The 17,611-nt window shown below is 38.5% G+C and overlaps 1 protein-coding gene across 9 annotated transcripts in view; it reads right to left on the bottom strand.

Moving 5' to 3' along the window:
- Positions 1–17,611, bottom strand: part of STOX2 (storkhead box 2) — a 142,726-nt gene that overhangs the window by 5,704 nt on the left and 119,411 nt on the right. For all 9 annotated transcript variants that reach the window (XM_014880469.2, XM_088163525.1, XM_014880470.2 and 6 more), the window contains 2 exons: positions 13,644–13,796; positions 4,487–6,752 (listed from right to left, as the gene is read on the bottom strand). In XM_014880469.2, the coding sequence (XP_014735955.1) occupies positions 4,487–6,752; positions 13,644–13,796 (2,419 nt within the window). The remainder of the gene's footprint in view (positions 1–4,486; positions 6,753–13,643; positions 13,797–17,611) is intronic.

The following is a 17,611-nucleotide window of genomic DNA, read 5'->3' on the forward strand; positions in this document are numbered from 1 at the left end:
GGAAAAGAAATATATATATACACTCATATATGTCTATCGACCAGACAGGAAAGGAGAACAGAGTGTTTTATAATAGGTTTCCTGTGTTTGTATGTAATGTCACATCAATGAATCATCTCATTTTGACAGTACACATATGTTCCTCCAAAACGTGTCCCAGAGGTGCTCAGCAGTCATCATAACACAGGTATAGCACTAAGCACAGCTGAAACTGTCACACAAACTGTAAGCTGAACCAGTATCAAGCATCTGGATTTTTCACTTAAGGAAATAGCTTCCATCTTGCACTTGGAATGTGCTAGTTTTCCTTCCTGACTGGTGCAGTTTTGCACAAAGTAGCTTCATCATATCAGCTCTGTGACTAGGCAGAGCTAGGACAGCAATCATATAACACAGCATTCTTTGTTGCCTCCTCTTCTACCTATGTTTTTGTACACAAAATATTAAATAAAAGTTTTACCTTACATTAAACCCACGATGTTTCTAAACACAACACTTTGATTTTGCTTTGCAGCTGCAAAGATTGCAACTCACCAAGACAATGGGAAATCTTAACTGCCTGGTCTGTGATCTTGCCTTGGACAACAACTAGTGCTGCTATTTCAGAAAACAGACAGCATTCCTTTAGTTCTAACATATCATTTAACCACAAGAGTGCAGGACACTTAGCACTTTTTTAAAGATTAAGCTATTTAATGATACATCTAATTATGAATGCTGAGAAGCTTTTATTATAGTCTACAGCTATAGCTGTATAGCTCAGCCATGACATGCTACGGCTACTTTTACCAGTACTACTGTTTTTGTTGTCTTTACACTATTAAATAATTTTTGATCTCTAAATAATGTGTGCCTGTTCAGGAACAGATCTGCTTTCAAACATCCATGTGGCCCCCTAGTCATGTATCCTTCACCTGTACCCCTACTTCTTTGCAAAATGGCATCACCACTTGCTATGGAGATGTTTACAGAATACATTTAGAGGACTGAATGTAGTTATTAAATAAGCACTAGAAACAAGGATACTAATGACCAAAGTTTCACAGTCAGTTTAAAGTCAACCTAAATTTACCTGCTACCGAAAGGGGTAGGTCTTGCCTGCCTTGTGTGGACCTGACCCTGCCACATGTTTCTGCTGCTTCCCTGACTAAGCCTTGCAGGCAGCCAGCCAGATCAGGGACTGCTCTCAGTTAAATACTAGGCCTAAAAAAAAAAAAAATTTAGTATCAAGGGAAGAGGGGGAATGCACAGCTTTAGATGTGGCAGGGGAGAAATGTGTCAGTGCATGGCATAGAGGAAGGGAAAACTACTTTTCCTAATCATAGGGCAGATTTAAATAATCTTAAGCAGACGGAGTGTGGAAAATCAATGAGGCTTTTCGGAAAACTCTCATAGATCTTTTAACCTGGTCAAAATGGATGGTACTGATATTCTTCTGCCAATGACTGTTTTATTGTCCATAGTTCCAAAGAGCTAAAATGGGTGACACACATAGTAAATGATTCCTGTGAGCTGCAATGATGTATGGTGCACTTCTCTTGATCATTTTTTTATTCCTCTCCCTCTGCTTTTTAATGAAAATACACGCAAATCTTAGTTTTCAGAGATGATTTAGTATTGTATCATTCTTTATGGGACCACCAATTCCAGATCCTCAGACATGCTCAACTCTGATGTTACAAATTGACCATTACAACATATATACACAAAAACTGCACTGAAAATTTTGCATGCAGAGTAATGCCAAAATTAGCTTGCTTTAGGTAACAAAGGAGCAATAGTATTATATAAGCTCTAAAGATAAAGGAATAAAATTAATCTTGACAACTAACATTTACTATATATAACCTGCATAAAAGCAATGCACAAAATATTGTGAGGCTTTTTTTCCCCCAAAAGGATAATATATAAAATTAATATGTTTACACATTTTGCACACAAATACTTTGGAAGTCAAATGACCATTGCAAATCTCTTTAACAGCAGCCATTTCTTTCTAAATTTTTTTTACTGTCCTTTTTTCAATTTATCAGACTTTAAAAATATTTTTTTTCTTTTATAGCGTGAAATTGGTAATTTTGATTCCCCAAACAATGTTGCATACTTCAGTTTGAATGAGGATACCACCAACCTCAGGAAGCAGAGTTACATCATCAGTGGAGGCTAGAAGAATGTACGTAAGGAACATCACTATATGCACAATCTGCTCTTATATTCTTCCCATGGCATCTGCTAAAGGACACTGTCATACTTAGCTGAATCTTACCAGATGGATGCTGGATGGCTATTTTGCATTTCCTGGGAAAGGACTGTGGAGTACATTTTTTATTATAAGGTAGGATAATAATAACAACACAGTACTTTTACCCAAAGGGCTGAATTCACCCTCAGCTCAATTTATTTTTGGAGACTCATACCAAGAAGTGACCCAAACTCATCAAAATCATAAAATTTAATAATTTTGATGCAAAGCTCATGAAAAAGCTTTGAAATATCCAGACTATATGCCAGTCCGACAAAACAAAATACCCTACAGAATGTTTTGGTTTGTTTTTTTTTAAGCTTACTTTATGTGGCCTTGCCAAAAAATGGTGTTTGTTAATAAGTAAACAGTAAAATTAAAAAAAAAAAAAAAAGGATGTGTGGAACACTAACGTAATTGAAAGTTGCTCATCTGTTTCTCTTTTGATTTAAACAAAGTGGTATAGCAGCACTAAATCCAGTATGCTCACCATATCCTGTTCTCTTGCTAGCTAAGTTTAACATAAACAGAAATTTTAGCTTTTGTGTAAATACTTAGGGAAGAAAATGTCTACCATTGCATTAATTAGAAACACAAGTTTGATATTCAGCTAGCATACAAAACAGTAGTCCAAGAACTGATTTTTAATCCAGTTGATATCCTATCCAGGAGGTGACTCTCACACTCTGCAGAGTGAGACAGGCAAACACCTCAACATACTCCCCCACCAAAACTGACTGCAACTACAGCACTTCAACTACTGGAAGAGATCATATTTGAAAAAGTGCAAACAGTTTCATACAACAGTTCTATGTGAGAAAGATGTCAGGCATCTGCAGAACAATGAATAACATAAATTCAAAGCCTTCTCAAGCTTATTTTTTAGAGTGGATTCAGTGTTAGTGGTATAATTTACTCAAATTATGTTTCAGATTTTTTACTCAGAAAAAATATACATTCACTAGAAGCCTGCTCTAGTTTGATACATCACTGCAAGCTGCTGCAGCCTCACTAATTCCTGTCTTGTCATTAACAATAAGTGGGAGTAACCATCAAATCCAAAGGAATTTCTTCCAGAGTGACAGGACTTCAACTGAAAATGAAATTTAGTCCTGTGTAGAAACAGGAAATCCTTCACATGCCTTTCTGAGAGACTTTGCTATTGATGTAAAAAAATATATACTTCTGAGGAAAAAGAACACCATTTACAGGGGGAAATAAAAAAGCTACAAAAAAACAAACAAAAATCCTCCATTTTTTCACATAATACAAAATCAGTCTTGGACGTTTTATTTTAAACACAGGCAATAAATAATTCAAGCTTGAGTAAGCCACTCTAAGAGAACTACTACTGTAAATTATTTCTGTGTTCTTAGAGTCATGGTTCTGAACTCTGATGAGTTGCTATGCAGGTCAAACAAAACTCGTCATGCTCCATTCCATCAAGGACCTAGGACTGCCAAAGGTCAGACAGACAAGAAAGAAGGCTGGCATAAAGGATTCTTAACCTGGAAATGAACTTATGAAATCTCCAGGGCAGGGAATGCACCAACAACTCTCTACTCCCTACATTTGTAAGACTGCTAGCACACTGAGACTTCCATGATGCCTGGAATCCCTGGAATAGTAATTACTAACCAGCACCACTACACACAAACATCTGGACTCTTTTCCCAAGTATCTTAGACAAGGCACCTCTCCCTCAGCAGTAAGTCACATCTGAAGTTCAAATATACTGAGCACTTTTAACTTGTACAGGGAGTGGCTCTTCCAGTCTCACCAGTTTGAAATGATGACTAGATACACTGCCAAAATTTTTGAAGAAAACAAACAAGGAAGCCCAAACACAAAACAATCTAATTTGTTTTTCTTTTTGTCTGAGCCAAACATTATGCCACCTGGTCATGCCTAGCCTTTCCATTAATCTTGTTGATGGTATCTTAGAGGGAAAGGGAAGAGTAAAAGCAAACACAAGTTTAATACAGAAAAAAAGGATACAGGGAGGTTTTCAGCAAACAGAAAATAATACAGGGTCAATGCCACAAATGGTCATTGGCTTCTTACTGTATGATGGGAAACGCATGCATCTGAATAGAGGATTCGAGAGCTGTAGAAAAAACACTGTCTGAAAACGTGTGAAATTTTTTAATACAGCCCTACATTCTGTCACCAATATCACACACCCATAAAACCATAAATGGAATTTCCTAGTCTGTAAAGCTGCAATGAATGTGACAGTCCTACCGTGGAGAGTTGAACCCGCTGTCCACAGTAATGCTGCTGCTGTCCATGCTGTCCAGACGGGCTGAATGGGTGGCTCTCTGATTGTTGCTATTTTCTGTTTCCTTCGGGGTGAGAAGAGTAAGATTCTTCTCAAACTTTCGCTGTAGATCCCTTTCCTTTTCTCTCTCTAGGAGCCATTGCATCGTACCAACATCATCCCTGTTCTTTTCTTCCTCGGCATTTTTGTTGTTTCCTTCCTCCGAGTCATCATCATCAGATACGTTGTAGTAGTCAAAGGAGGCCTCCTGGTTGCTGGTTGTCTCTTGCTGTCTCTGAGAAACGGGCATGACTTGTGTGACTGAGGTTACCATCGCTTGTTCAAGTTTCTCACATCTGACGGGCAATGTGTCAGAGGGGGTCTTTTGATGGGGCTTTAGCAGAGGTGTGTTAGACTTATGATAACTATTCACAGAAAGAGTGTTGTGCAGAGGCTTAAAGAGCGTATCCTTGCTAAATATTTCTTTCCTTTTGTCAAGGCTGCTTGATTCAGTGCTATGGTGTTGAACCAGCCGCCCATTAGCAATCACCTCTGGAGTTTGGCCAGCAGTCACTGAACCACTGCTTGGGCCCTTTGGGGACTCCTCCTTGTGCACCCCAGGCTCTCTAGCAGTATGTTGAGACTGTCTTTCTGTGGGAGTAATTTTTTTTAGCCCATCTGTCCCTGTTAGCGTATCATGATCCTCTTTATTCTTTCCCAGTGGTGATGGAGCGGTAAGCACAGTCTCACTGGATGTGTTGCACTGAAAATAGTCATCAACTGCAGATTTTGTTGTGCAGGAGTTGAGCTCACTATATGATGGCAAATTTTCTGTAGGCTTGCCTTGTTCCAATAGGCTACAAGAACTGGGGGTTTCTACACTGCCCCCGGCTATTTCAGGGATGCAAGTCTCTTTGTAGCTTGCAGATGAAATCAGAGCCCTTTGATGACTGAGTGACTGAGATGGCCTTAAGGTACTATCATCAATGTAGGTTTGGCTAGTAGTTTGGTCATCTGGACTACAGCCTTCTCCTATATCTTCAGGTGTGCCTAAAGTTGCTGAGCCCAGAGGTCCCTTGGAGTTATCCATGGATCTAGACCTTTCTTTAGCCTTACTGGACCGCTCATTCCTTGATCTTCTATCCTGTGTATGGCTGTGGCTCCGATGGACCTTGGAGTGGGAGCTTCCCCTGGAAGGTTCAGGGAAAGGCATTTCAGTTCTCCTTTTGGCCAGTTCACCAGACACATCCCACTCTGGTGTCATGGGAAAGTGAGATTCAATCATGTTAGGATTGCTGTGCATTATGTAATTGTCTCCCTTGTGTTCTATTATAAAACAGCCTTCCCGTGGGGATCGAGTCAAGGGATCATAGAACTCATACTCCCTTTCAGCAGGTATATCCAAATGAGAGCCATCGGATGGGTCTCCTTTGGACACCCGGGTCTTGCTGTGTGACCTCGATTTCCCATGAGACTTTCTGTGATTCCTGCTCTTTTTACTTCGTCCACTGTGGTGAGCTGAAGACCCTGCTTTGCTTCGTTGAGCTTTTTCTTCTTCAAGTTTCTTCATTAGTGCAGTGTGTCTCATGACATTTTCCACAGTCAAGTCTGGGTTAATGCGCCTAATAATCTCCATTTCTACCTCTCTAGGTATAGTGGTAGGGGTGTCCTCGTCCCTTAGCGGCCACTCCTCTGGAGGAAACTGGGCAGAGAAATTTGCCAGCTGTTTGGTCTTATCCTTCTTAAAACTTAATCGGAATAATTTGAGTCCAAATTTCTTAGACTGCTTTTCTACATCCTTAGGCTTTGTGAGTGTCTCTGATTTATATGAAAAATTGACAGTACTTTTACTTTTCTCAGTAGGTGGGACCTGACATAATGAAGGAGGACAGTATGAGTCTTTACAGTCTTTTGCTGATTTCCTCTGTAGGGTAGATGCATGCATGCTGTGCATGTCTTCTCTGCAACAATGGCAGGAGTCGCAGTGGTTTTTGGGTAGTGTTCGGTCCCTGACACATCCCGAGGTGGAGGGAGTTATAGTTCCTTGTTGTGGAGAGGTACATTGAGACCTGTCAGGTATCCTCTCATCCAAATGGTACCATTTACTGTTAGTTCTTATGAGAGATGGTGTTATAAAGTAAGTCTGTGGGGTTACAATGAAATAACCATCCGGAGTTGGGTATATTTTCCTCTCCCGTACAAGCATATTCAAAGTATGACGAAGGATTTCTGGACTGGGTGTTGGAACTCCTAGAAGTAACAGTAAACATATATCAGGAAGTGCATAAAACTGTGTAGGACCTGGTTTCCCCCTCCCCAGCAAAAAGCTAGTTTTTCCACTGTGCAAGCTGAAATATGCTGAACAAACAACTCCAGTAAAGTGTTTTGTTAGGCATTCTTTTCTCTGTTTATTTCTCAACTTATCTCCTACGCTTCAGACATATCAATTACTAATTAAATAGTAGGTCATTAATAAGGTGCTAAATAAATCTAATCTTCTAATCACTTCCAACGTGCAGGTGACCTTAAGCTATGAGATGGAATCACTAAAAATCAGAGTGTCAATGGAAATAATTCTACTTTTATTTTTCTTCCAACAAAGTATTTATATCCAATGTCACCAGAACTATTCTTATAATGCCCTGTCACATATAGCAGTCGTTATTTGTTGCTCTGAACGCCTAAGCTGCTTTTCTCACAGAACATTACACAGAGAAAAAAAGCATTTCTTCAAACTGTCCCTTTATCACAGACCTGATTTAACTGACTTGCTCTCCCATTAAAATATGTTTCAACTATATCAGCTACTCCAAAACAGAGACATCCTGAATGATACAGTTCATCTTACCCAGAAAGTCTTTTCCATTAGGCTCGAAGTTACAGATTTTGCTTCTCAGATTTCCTTGTCTTCCAGGTGAGATGTGAGGGACACTATCTAAGTGCACATATTGCATACCAAGAGAGAGGGACACATATGACTACCCTGCATCAATGGCAAATGGTAGACTTGGTATTGTGAGCCAGATCCTTCCCATTACCAGTGCACCTGCTGGATTCAGTGGTGCTTGACCAACCCTCAATACTTTATTAGATAAAACACTAAGTTGTATGTTGTGTATAGGAGTAAGTTCCATCTAGAGCTAAAGAAAAAGGTACTTCAGTTCACAAACTAGTTTTAAAGTCTGTTTATGCTGAATAAAAAACTAAAATGCTTCCATATTATCAGTGGAAAAAAGCTATCTTGGATCAATATATTTTGTTTAACTAATATGTGTTCTGAGTACTAGTCTGGTCTACATTTTTAAAACTAGAGACATTTTTTTCCAAAGGTTTGAATGGTATATTTTAAACAGAAAAAGTTAATATTATTTATTCTGTGTCTTAGCTTTAAACAAAAGTAATTTAGGAAGAAAAAGAATCAGAGAGCAATTTAGGTTGGAAGAGAACTTGTGAATTCATCTGGTCAGCACCTCTACTCAAATCCCGGCCAATTTAGATGAGGTTGGTCAGGACCTTGTCAAGTCAAACTCTGTCTTGAAGAATAGAATTTCAATGCATGCAAAAACATTTCAGTGAAGCATATGCTTTTTACAAAAATACTTCATGGAGACATCTCAGCCAGGGTACCTGCCACAAACACAGTATCTCCAGAAGCACACAGTGTGTGGTCACCAACTCTTCTCCAATATATTAAAGGTTGGAGCCTGCAAGCTCACTGATCCTCTTGTGACACAAAACCCATTAAAAGCAACAAGAAAAAGAGACTTTGTACTAATTCCTTAACTCATGCTCTTTCTTGCAATTGGGTTGGAGACAACATATTCTTATATCTAACTTGGAGTGTTATTTGAACTCAGTGACATGACCATACTGCTCATATATGTATTTAAAATCTTAAAATGGAAACAGCAAAGGGTTAGGAACAACATTGGTATGAGCAAGAGCACGTACAACACAGAAGGCACCAGGGAGAAGCACAAAGGGACATGTGCTGGTTTTGACTAGGGTAGAGTTAATACAGTTCATGCACAGTCCATAGAGCTGAAATATTGGGGCCACCTTGGACGCAGGAAGTGAGAGGCCAGGATAGGATATAATTTGAGAGCATAAATGAGAATGAAAATTAGAAAAAAAATACAGAGAATCAGGAGCTTTCATTTTCTCCCCTTTTCATGCAGGTATCCACAGTTTCTGTAATAAACTGAGTGAGAGTAACAAAGACCCCCAGAACCCCTAGATGAGTTAACAGGCCAGAAACAGCAACAGGCAGGAAAAGCTGAAATCCAGAGAGATGGGGGGAAAAAAGGACTATTTGCACCTAGCCCAGAATTCCGAATTTCTCTGGACTGAAGTAAACAATATGTGAGCTTCTTCTGGATTATGAGGCAAAGCAGGCTGTCCTCTGTATGAGCTTTTGATAGCATACAGGAACATGAAGAGTGATTTTAGTCCCTGTAACAACCAGTGGTCATCTGACTCTTCTTTCCTGCAGTGCAGCTGCAGTGTCTGCTTGGGCAATGCCACCTCTTTGACATGACTTGCATCATGGCAAGATGTGGATGATCACAAAATTTAAGCTCCTTTGTTTCTCCACCCCGTGCTGAATATGCACTGCAGGGTTCAGCTACGGTCTAACTCCAGTGCACCTGCTCTGCAGCAGCCAACCTTTCTCCCTTCCTCTACATTAACAACCTGCCTGATCACTGCACTTTTCAGAAGCTTGCAAGTAATGACTTCATCACATACTTACCTTTGTGACCACCTGGTTCTTCATCCTTATTTTACTAAAAAGATTTTTCTTAACATACTCTTTCAAAAACATCACAACACAAATAAAAGAGATGAAAGTATTTCTCCTGGGAGCTTAGAGAAAAGTTAGGGAAAGAGATTGAAATGGATGTACTGATGTTTTACAGCAATTTAGGAAAAATGCACTGCAAATACATGGTAAAAATAATAAGACATATTTTTCACCTAGTAAACCATAAGGGCTACAAATGTGCTGGGTGAGCCTCCAAACACTGGATGCACAGTAGTTACATTAATCGAGTAACTCCTGTGAATGGAGAATGTGCAGATAAACACCAAGGGGAAAAAATCAGCACGCCTGGCAGTCAATGATGCTGCAAAGTTAATCGTGTCAGCCTTCTCTCTGGAGTTGAAGCCTATCACTTTTATCACTCCCAGCATACAGTCCATGCTGTGGTTCACTAAGCCAGCAGTAATGACAGCAGGTGCAGATCTTGGAAGCTCCCAGCATTGTCAGCTAAGGGTAGCCGTGAGTTTTATTCCAAGATCTTTTAGGTACTTACAAAAGCAGAAATAGACCCAAACTCAGCTTAGGCTTTCCTGCATGGCAGACAGGAGCAATGACATTTAACAAGGAACAATGGGATCCAGAGTGAATACAGATTTCTTGGCTTTCTCAAGACTTTCCTCTTTAAAGCAGTCTGCCCATATAACATCTATATAACAAAACCTACCCCTCTGCATTCAAAGGTCTCCTTATGGTCTCCCTTCCTCTATTAAATAGGAACAAGGGGAAAAAAACCAGTGGCTTACAGATTCTAGCCCATAAAATATTGCATGACAGCAGTGGTGTTATTTAAGATTATGTAGTGGTTTAATAATTCAAAAGCAGAAACTGTCTGGACATTGAATCATCAGACATGTACATTTTCTGTATCTCAAGAGAGTCTACTATGCCATCCACTGAGCTTCCAGACAGAAGATTATTGCTGCTCACAAAGAACACTGACCTAGAGTGAACTCACTTAATGTAAGACACTTCTTTTAAGTGCTACACATATAATTCATATATTTAAAGAGTGAAGTTATAAAGGTGATTGTCAGAGGAATTTGCCAGCTTTCAGAAAACTGCTTGCTTCAAAAGCAACCTAGGCTAATACACAAGTATTTTCTACACTGAAATTTTAAATGTCTTACAATTATTCAAACGTGTGCATGGACAAAATTGAGGAGAAAAAAAGAGACAAATATCCTTATTAAAGGCAGCACAGACTAAGGCTTGATGTTGTCTTCGTCCAGGTTCATACAGATAAGAGTGTCTGGTTGCCAAACACAGAACAGGGGTTACATTCTTAGCTCCTTATACTGGATTTCAAAGATTTACATTTAATGTATGGGATTTAAACCATGGTCAATAAATTACAAAGTAGGGCTGTACAAACATCTCATTGTTTAATTCTAAGTTAGAATAATGGAAGCACGTGCAGGAGCAGCCCTCTTGCTTTTCTAAAAACCTGACAAATAACAAAAACTACAAATAAAATGTGCATTATCAATACAATTTTTTTGAATAAAATAAATTCATGAAAAATACATCTGAAGTAGTACTTAAATGGTGTTAAATCTGCTAAAATGATTTTCTCCTGAGCTGATGCTAAGGCTTAACAAGGGATAAAAGAAATACTCTGATTGGCTCATGAAATACTAGTTAAAGATGTGGAGTGGTTGCTATGTGATGTTATAAATAATTAGCATACCTTATTTCAGATAGAGCCATGGCCCAGATTTATGCCTGCACAATGGCTCAGCAAACTAGAGGGCTAGACAGCAACTGTAAGACCCTGCACTGAGGAAAAAGGTTTATTATTTTAGGCACTTTTGAGAATAGCATCTGGGGTCTTAGGAAATTTATCTTCACCATGAAACGCAGTGAAGGATCTATTCATTAAAGCACAAACAACACAAGCAGACAAGTGCTGCTACAGGAAGAGGTATGGAGAGGTAATGTGATAGCAACAGACACATCTACAGTGGTAATGCCCCTCTCTCCCTCAGAGCATCAGCACCTAGTTAGGAAAAATAAACTATCAGTATATGACGACATCAGATATTTTACAATAGCCACAAAGAATACAAGGGCTCAAAAAGCTACAGCTGATTTATTAGAGGAGTTTGGGCAGAAAAGTGAAAAGTGTCAGCACAAGAAGTTCTGTTTATTGGAAAGGAGAAAATTTTTGGATAATTCTCATACACTGGGAGAATATGTTTGCTTGCTACATTAAATATAGTGGCTCGTGGCTCGGAGAGAAAGGCATTGCTCTAGAGAAGGGGAAAATTGTCAACAAAAGGTGGATTTTTTTTCTTCAAATAACTTTCTCTACATTTTGGGAAGTGAAGCTCTCCTTTTTTTTTTTTAAACCTCAGACTTGAGAAATTCACATGTTAATGGCTAGCGGAAAAAAAAAAGGCAGCAAGAGACTATGTGCTAACTTGCCTCAGGCTTTGTCTGAGCAACGTCTACAAAACAATCCAGCTAGCTGAATTATTTTTTATGTTTGGTTCTGTCTAACAAGAATAGCATAACACACCAAGTGAACTGATAATCATGCTCCCAGGAAACTCAAGGGATGTCACCAATAAATTATCATTTCCACTATGCAACAGTGTTCATATAAAACTATTGATAGAATAATTGAAAAAATCCTTGTAATCTATGAAATTCTTCTAGTACATAGCATATATGGAAAAGATAACTTGGGAAAAAATCAGGAAAATTAATTAAAGGAATTACAATTGTGAACTTTTCTTTCTTTGCATTCTCTTACAATTTTTACCACTATTTTCAAAATAAGCCTGATAAACAAAGCTACAAATAGGGAGAGAAAGCCAGTATTTATAAAACATGCTTGAGTAATTTTTTCGAAGTGCAATTATTAAATGTCAGACAGAATTGTTTATTTTGAACACAGCTTTCAATTGAGAATTATATCTTAAATTCTCAGAACTCAGTATCAGTTATAGCAAAAAATGTAAATTTCAAGGCTTTAAGTAACTCTTGTTCTAAAAGGTAACCAAAAAAATTCCAGACATCAAATCATGGCTATGATTAGGCTGCCTAGATGAGACAGATGCATCAGTAGCTTTCCTACTGAGGCATTTTTAATTAGCTACTTTTTGCAGCTATAAAATAGTTTCTCAACTATTTTAGAGAGCTGTAAACTCAGACATAGAGTCGGTAAACATCTTGCCCAGGATCATACAAAGCACAACTGCAAAAGTCCTGCTCTTTTGAGCTGTAAACCTCTGCCCAGTGCCTCAATGTAAAATGTCTCTACAAGATGCATTTTGCATGATTCACCCACTCCAGATACAGATGGGCAGCAGAGAAGCAGCATGTTCAAGAGTACATTCTTGTTATAGGATTCCCTTTTTGTGATGCTACTGTATTTTTAATCCGAGACAATTTCCATTTACCATTTGATAAATATCAAATGCTGACAAGAATACCTTTTGAACAGATCACCAGCAAGTGTATCTATGGCTCTCCAAAACTTTTAGTTTAGTCATGGAGAGAGATGGCTGGTATTTTTTTTTGTTTTTCAAGCAAGCGCAGTACAGAAGCAAAAGCTAGAACTATATCCAAGAAGGATCTGAGAACTCCTGGAAAGCAGGCTGACACAGTCCTTTCACTTCAAATACAACTTCCCCCTGAAGCAGGCACATCATTGTTACTGGACCCTACTACTTGCATCAGGTCACACATTGAGAGCCTGTTCTAGGTGAAGGAAACCATGCAGTTATGTGGGAAACCTGGTCTTTAGGAGGGAGGTCTCTACAGAGACCTCCATGAGGTTACCTCTTTGGAGACTGGACAATGACACTTGAACTGGTTGGATGATGTCAACAGAACTCTTACGAGTTAGCTGCAACCAGCTTGAAAGCCAAAAGGAGAAATGAGCTTGCTCTGGCTGTGACACATAATGCTTTGTTCTCCATAGCTACTTAAGAAGCCCTCTACTCTTTCGGCTATGATGATTAAAAAGGTTATTTTATGAGAGAAATCACAAACAAACTTATTCTGATACCGTCTGAAAAAAGAAACAAGCCAATATTTTGTTGTTAAGTATCTCAAGTAATTTTTATTACTTACATAAAGTCAGGAATTTGCCCTGAAAAACGCATTTCACATGAATGGTCTTATCAAAGAGAACTCAATTCGCTATATGTTTAAGAATAAAGAGAAAGTTCCAAGATTAGAACCCTGTCTCCTTTTACTTTTTGGTTAGAATGTCAGGATTAGTCAATATTCCCATCTAGAAAGTACTGAGGATTCTTTAACTGCCCTTTCACAGACGTGCTCATCTGACCAATGATTTATTAATGATTGGTTACCTGGGAAGCAGGTGGTTAGGTGCTCCATTAGTGCTTCTTGTGTGACTTGTTTTCGGGCAGAGTTCATTGCTGAGATGGCCAGGCAAAGGATTTCCCCAAGTGGAATAAACTGTGACTGAGTGATGGGAGACATGCTGATGGGTGATACATCACCTGTAAAAAGGTAAAAGATGTGCAATGAAGCATTTTGTTTAAAAATCTGCTCACAGGACAAAGAAGTAGAGATACAGCTGGTGAAAATTCAGAGATCTCTAGCTTTTGTACTGAGCTGGGGATAAAAGTCTTACAACTAAGAACCATTCATCAGCCTATTTCAAAACTAAAGACACAGAGAACTTTGCAAAATGGTAGATATACACTATGCAGACACAGTTTCTCAAAGGGTACAATAGACAATCTCAGAAAAATGCCAATAAATTAGCACTCATTGGTGGAAAACCTCCTGTTTAACAACATACTAGGTAACTGCACAAACAAAATAGTTGCATATATTTCCCTGGACATAAAAGGGGAAATTTCACTCCCCTTTCAAAGTATAGATCACCCACTGTCTTCATTTGATATAGTATTTTTTATTAATAGTAGCAAAGATTTTTAAAAATGTTGCTAAGTTAATGAATAATATTTTAACTCAGCTGATAAAGCACAGAACACTCTTTAGAGGCCCAAAAGCATCAAAACACCTTAAGACTGATACCCTGAATAAACCTCACCTGGATCTACACATCAAATGTCTTTGTATAAACCATGTGTTTTTTCAGAAGAGAAGTTTTAATGGTTTCAGGATGGCCTGAAAATTAAATTTGTTGTAACTTTCCTCATGTTGTCTTACAAACTATTCATTAACCTATAGTTAAAATCATTAAAAAGATCTTAAAGTTATGGGAGAAATTACAATTTGATAATACTAGCATGACTACACTTATACAAGCACATTTTAACATACTCTATCCAAGTACATAAAATTTCAATTCTGCTGTGTTACTCTTCTTGAAGTAGTAACAGCTCCCCAGTGATCTCAAAGAGAGGAAAGCAACAGGCTACAATATTTTCCTTGCCAGTGGAAAAGGAGTAATAAAAGACTAACAGACAGAACAAGGGGTGCTTAAGTAAGAATCTTATTCTGGCCGCAGGTCAGTCAATAGCCAGGGATTAAATTCTACCTCAATGGCTTTGAAATGTCAGGAAAATCACCCTATTTCTGCTGTCACAGAGCAACGCCTTGTGACCAAATCATGAATAAAATTAGTAGAAATTAATTAAAATTCAAGTTTTCATTCTCAATTCAGAAGATCTACTATTTGCCCCATTAATTCCATATTCCTATTATGTCTACTAAACAAGAGCAGCAGCTTCTAAAACTGATTATCAAAATGCATTTACTCTGGCATTATACTCAGCATTTTGGAGGGAAAAATTGGTGAGAGTAGTAAACTGCATAGCTGTATCAGCGAGACTTACGAGCAATATTTTTCAATCACAAGCTCTTCTATCTGCTCTACAACAGTGATACACATGACCCAAGATACAAGAATGATTTAAAACTAGACATTTGTGCTATGCTATCTCCTAATTGCTTTTGCTTAATCAGACCTGAGCAGCTCAATGCTGCATTCCCTTCCCAGCACAGTAGCATTCCTCCAGCTTCAACACAATGAAGCCCAAGATCCTCCTCATTCTTATTCCATCACAGAATTATGACCTTAAAATACAACACTCTCTGCACATTTTTTACTCAAATACACCTAAAAGTTCCTGCCACATGCATTACAGACAACGGCAAAGATGATACACAGCTTACAGGGAAACATGAGAGATATGCTTCCATATGACTTGGGAGCAACACCATTTGTTCCCTCATCATTTAAGTATGGATAAAGAACGTCACAGTTCTTATATTACTATTTACCAAAAATTATATCTGCTGTCAGTTTAAACTTGTTCAGAGACAAGTCTTTGTAATCAGCCAGACACATAAGTTTATGAACTTTGATCACCAGTCACCATACACTTTGTATAGGGGATCAGTTTCTTTAATGATTAATTTCATGTCTAAGAAGCATCAGAATTAAGGTAAGAATTATGCAGATTTAGCTAAGAAATTACTCTCCTGAACACAAAGATTGTGTCATGGGTATCCTTGTGAGAACTACTAAATTGAGTTCAGTGCAATGTCAGACAGATTGGCATATATTTGACCACAGCTGAGGTTTAATCTTATCAAGTTCATTGGACACTGAAATGGGCTCTCTGGTGTCCTGGTTTTGCCTGGGATAGAGTAGCTCTAAGGGCGTCCAGGCAAAGGGCAGCAACTCTTTAATTGTTTTATGTGTATCATCAAAGACCTGGCAATTTCTTAAAACTAAGCAGTCTGGCAGGAGTATATCTGTGCCTGTTCCCAGCCATGCACTCCCACTGCCACCTACACAGGAGCCAGGACAGGAAAGTGGGAGGAAGACCTCTTTCTTTCCCCTGCATGGGAATGATCCATTCACAGCTAACCAGAACAATACTTAGGATGTAAAGAATGGGCCTGAATACAGTAACCAGCTTCCTGAAGTGGGAAAGGGACTCAAGGAGTTTTATATCTGAAGCTTTGCTCCACAGCCTTGTAGCTGCCCCCAGAAGGATGCCTGGACGAGAACTCAGAAACCAATTGCTCTGCTCATGCCCAGGAGCAGCTCATCCCTCTCCCCTGACTGCCAAGAGCCTGCAGAGATCCACCTCTGAGATGTGTCCCAGTGGGGACTTGTTAACTTAAAACTGGCTAAGTACAAGTTAAGAAATAATAAGATTTGTCTGATTTTAGTAACTTTGCACAATTCTTCCTTTTAAAGTAGGCCTTCAGCATCGAACTGCTTTCTAGGCTAGTGAGCAGGAAACGTTCAGTCTGTGCTGAATTCGACCCCCTGGCAGCAGGACTCTTGTCACCAAGAACAAGCCAGGAATTTCCACCAAAATATTAACTATACCTCACATAACTCCTCAATACGAAACATTCAGTATTGGTTCCTTAATGTTAACACAATTTCTAGCACAGCACATTATAGTTAGTATACCAAGGTAACACACATCCTGCTTGCAAATATTTGGGAGTTTGACAACCATTTAATTAACTACAAAGATTACTATAATTGCCCATAAAATCATCATTTAAATGGCTTTTAAATGAAATAGAAAAGTTTAACAAATACTAGTTTATGTGAGGGCCGTTCTGGTTTGTAAGGGAATATCATGAGTTAAGCTTCATTCTTTTCTACCAAGTGCTCTTCAATCTTCTTCATGACAAGAAAACTTGTTTCACCTCTGTTGTGATAGAATGATCTCCATAGCTTGTTTTTCATAACTGTCTGCTGAGACAGTTACTAGCTCGTGTTTAGAAAGGCTAGTACATATTTTGAGCAGACCTAGGGATAGAAAGGCAAACGCCCCTCAGTCAGGGAAGTTCTAATTTGCCAGATTTTGTCTTGACGGTCCAGTGGCTCTGGGAAATCACATTCTGTGGTTATAGTTAAGTCAACAAACTTCTTTGATGCATAGTAACAGCAAATATCTTGCATCTATGATATAATATAATATATTAACATCAATTACACACATAAATACTGTTAGGCTGTTGAACAGAAGGTTTACTACAACTTCTTTAGGAAAGATCTGCTCAAAAAAAAAGCAAATATGCTTTTCCTAATTTTTTTGAAGACCACATCACTTACATAAAACATCTAGCATATGGCTCCTGTTAGCTCTGACTGATGCTTGTCTCAAGCAGCTTTCTTTTGAAATCAAATTACTAGCCTCAACTTTCATATGTTTGTGTTCCCAATTAAATGAAAACTGAAGCTCACAGAGCAGTTTTCACCAGCTGACTGCATGTTTTGGTTAAATACGAGATATATACGTATATATATAGCTTCAGCTCTGTTTCTGCAATGTCTTTCCAAACCTTTCTCTAAATAATAATAAAAAAA

This window comes from Sturnus vulgaris, chromosome 4 (genome assembly GCF_052056855.1).
Source record: "Sturnus vulgaris isolate bStuVul1 chromosome 4, bStuVul1.hap1, whole genome shotgun sequence".
NCBI lineage: Eukaryota > Metazoa > Chordata > Aves > Passeriformes > Sturnidae > Sturnus > Sturnus vulgaris.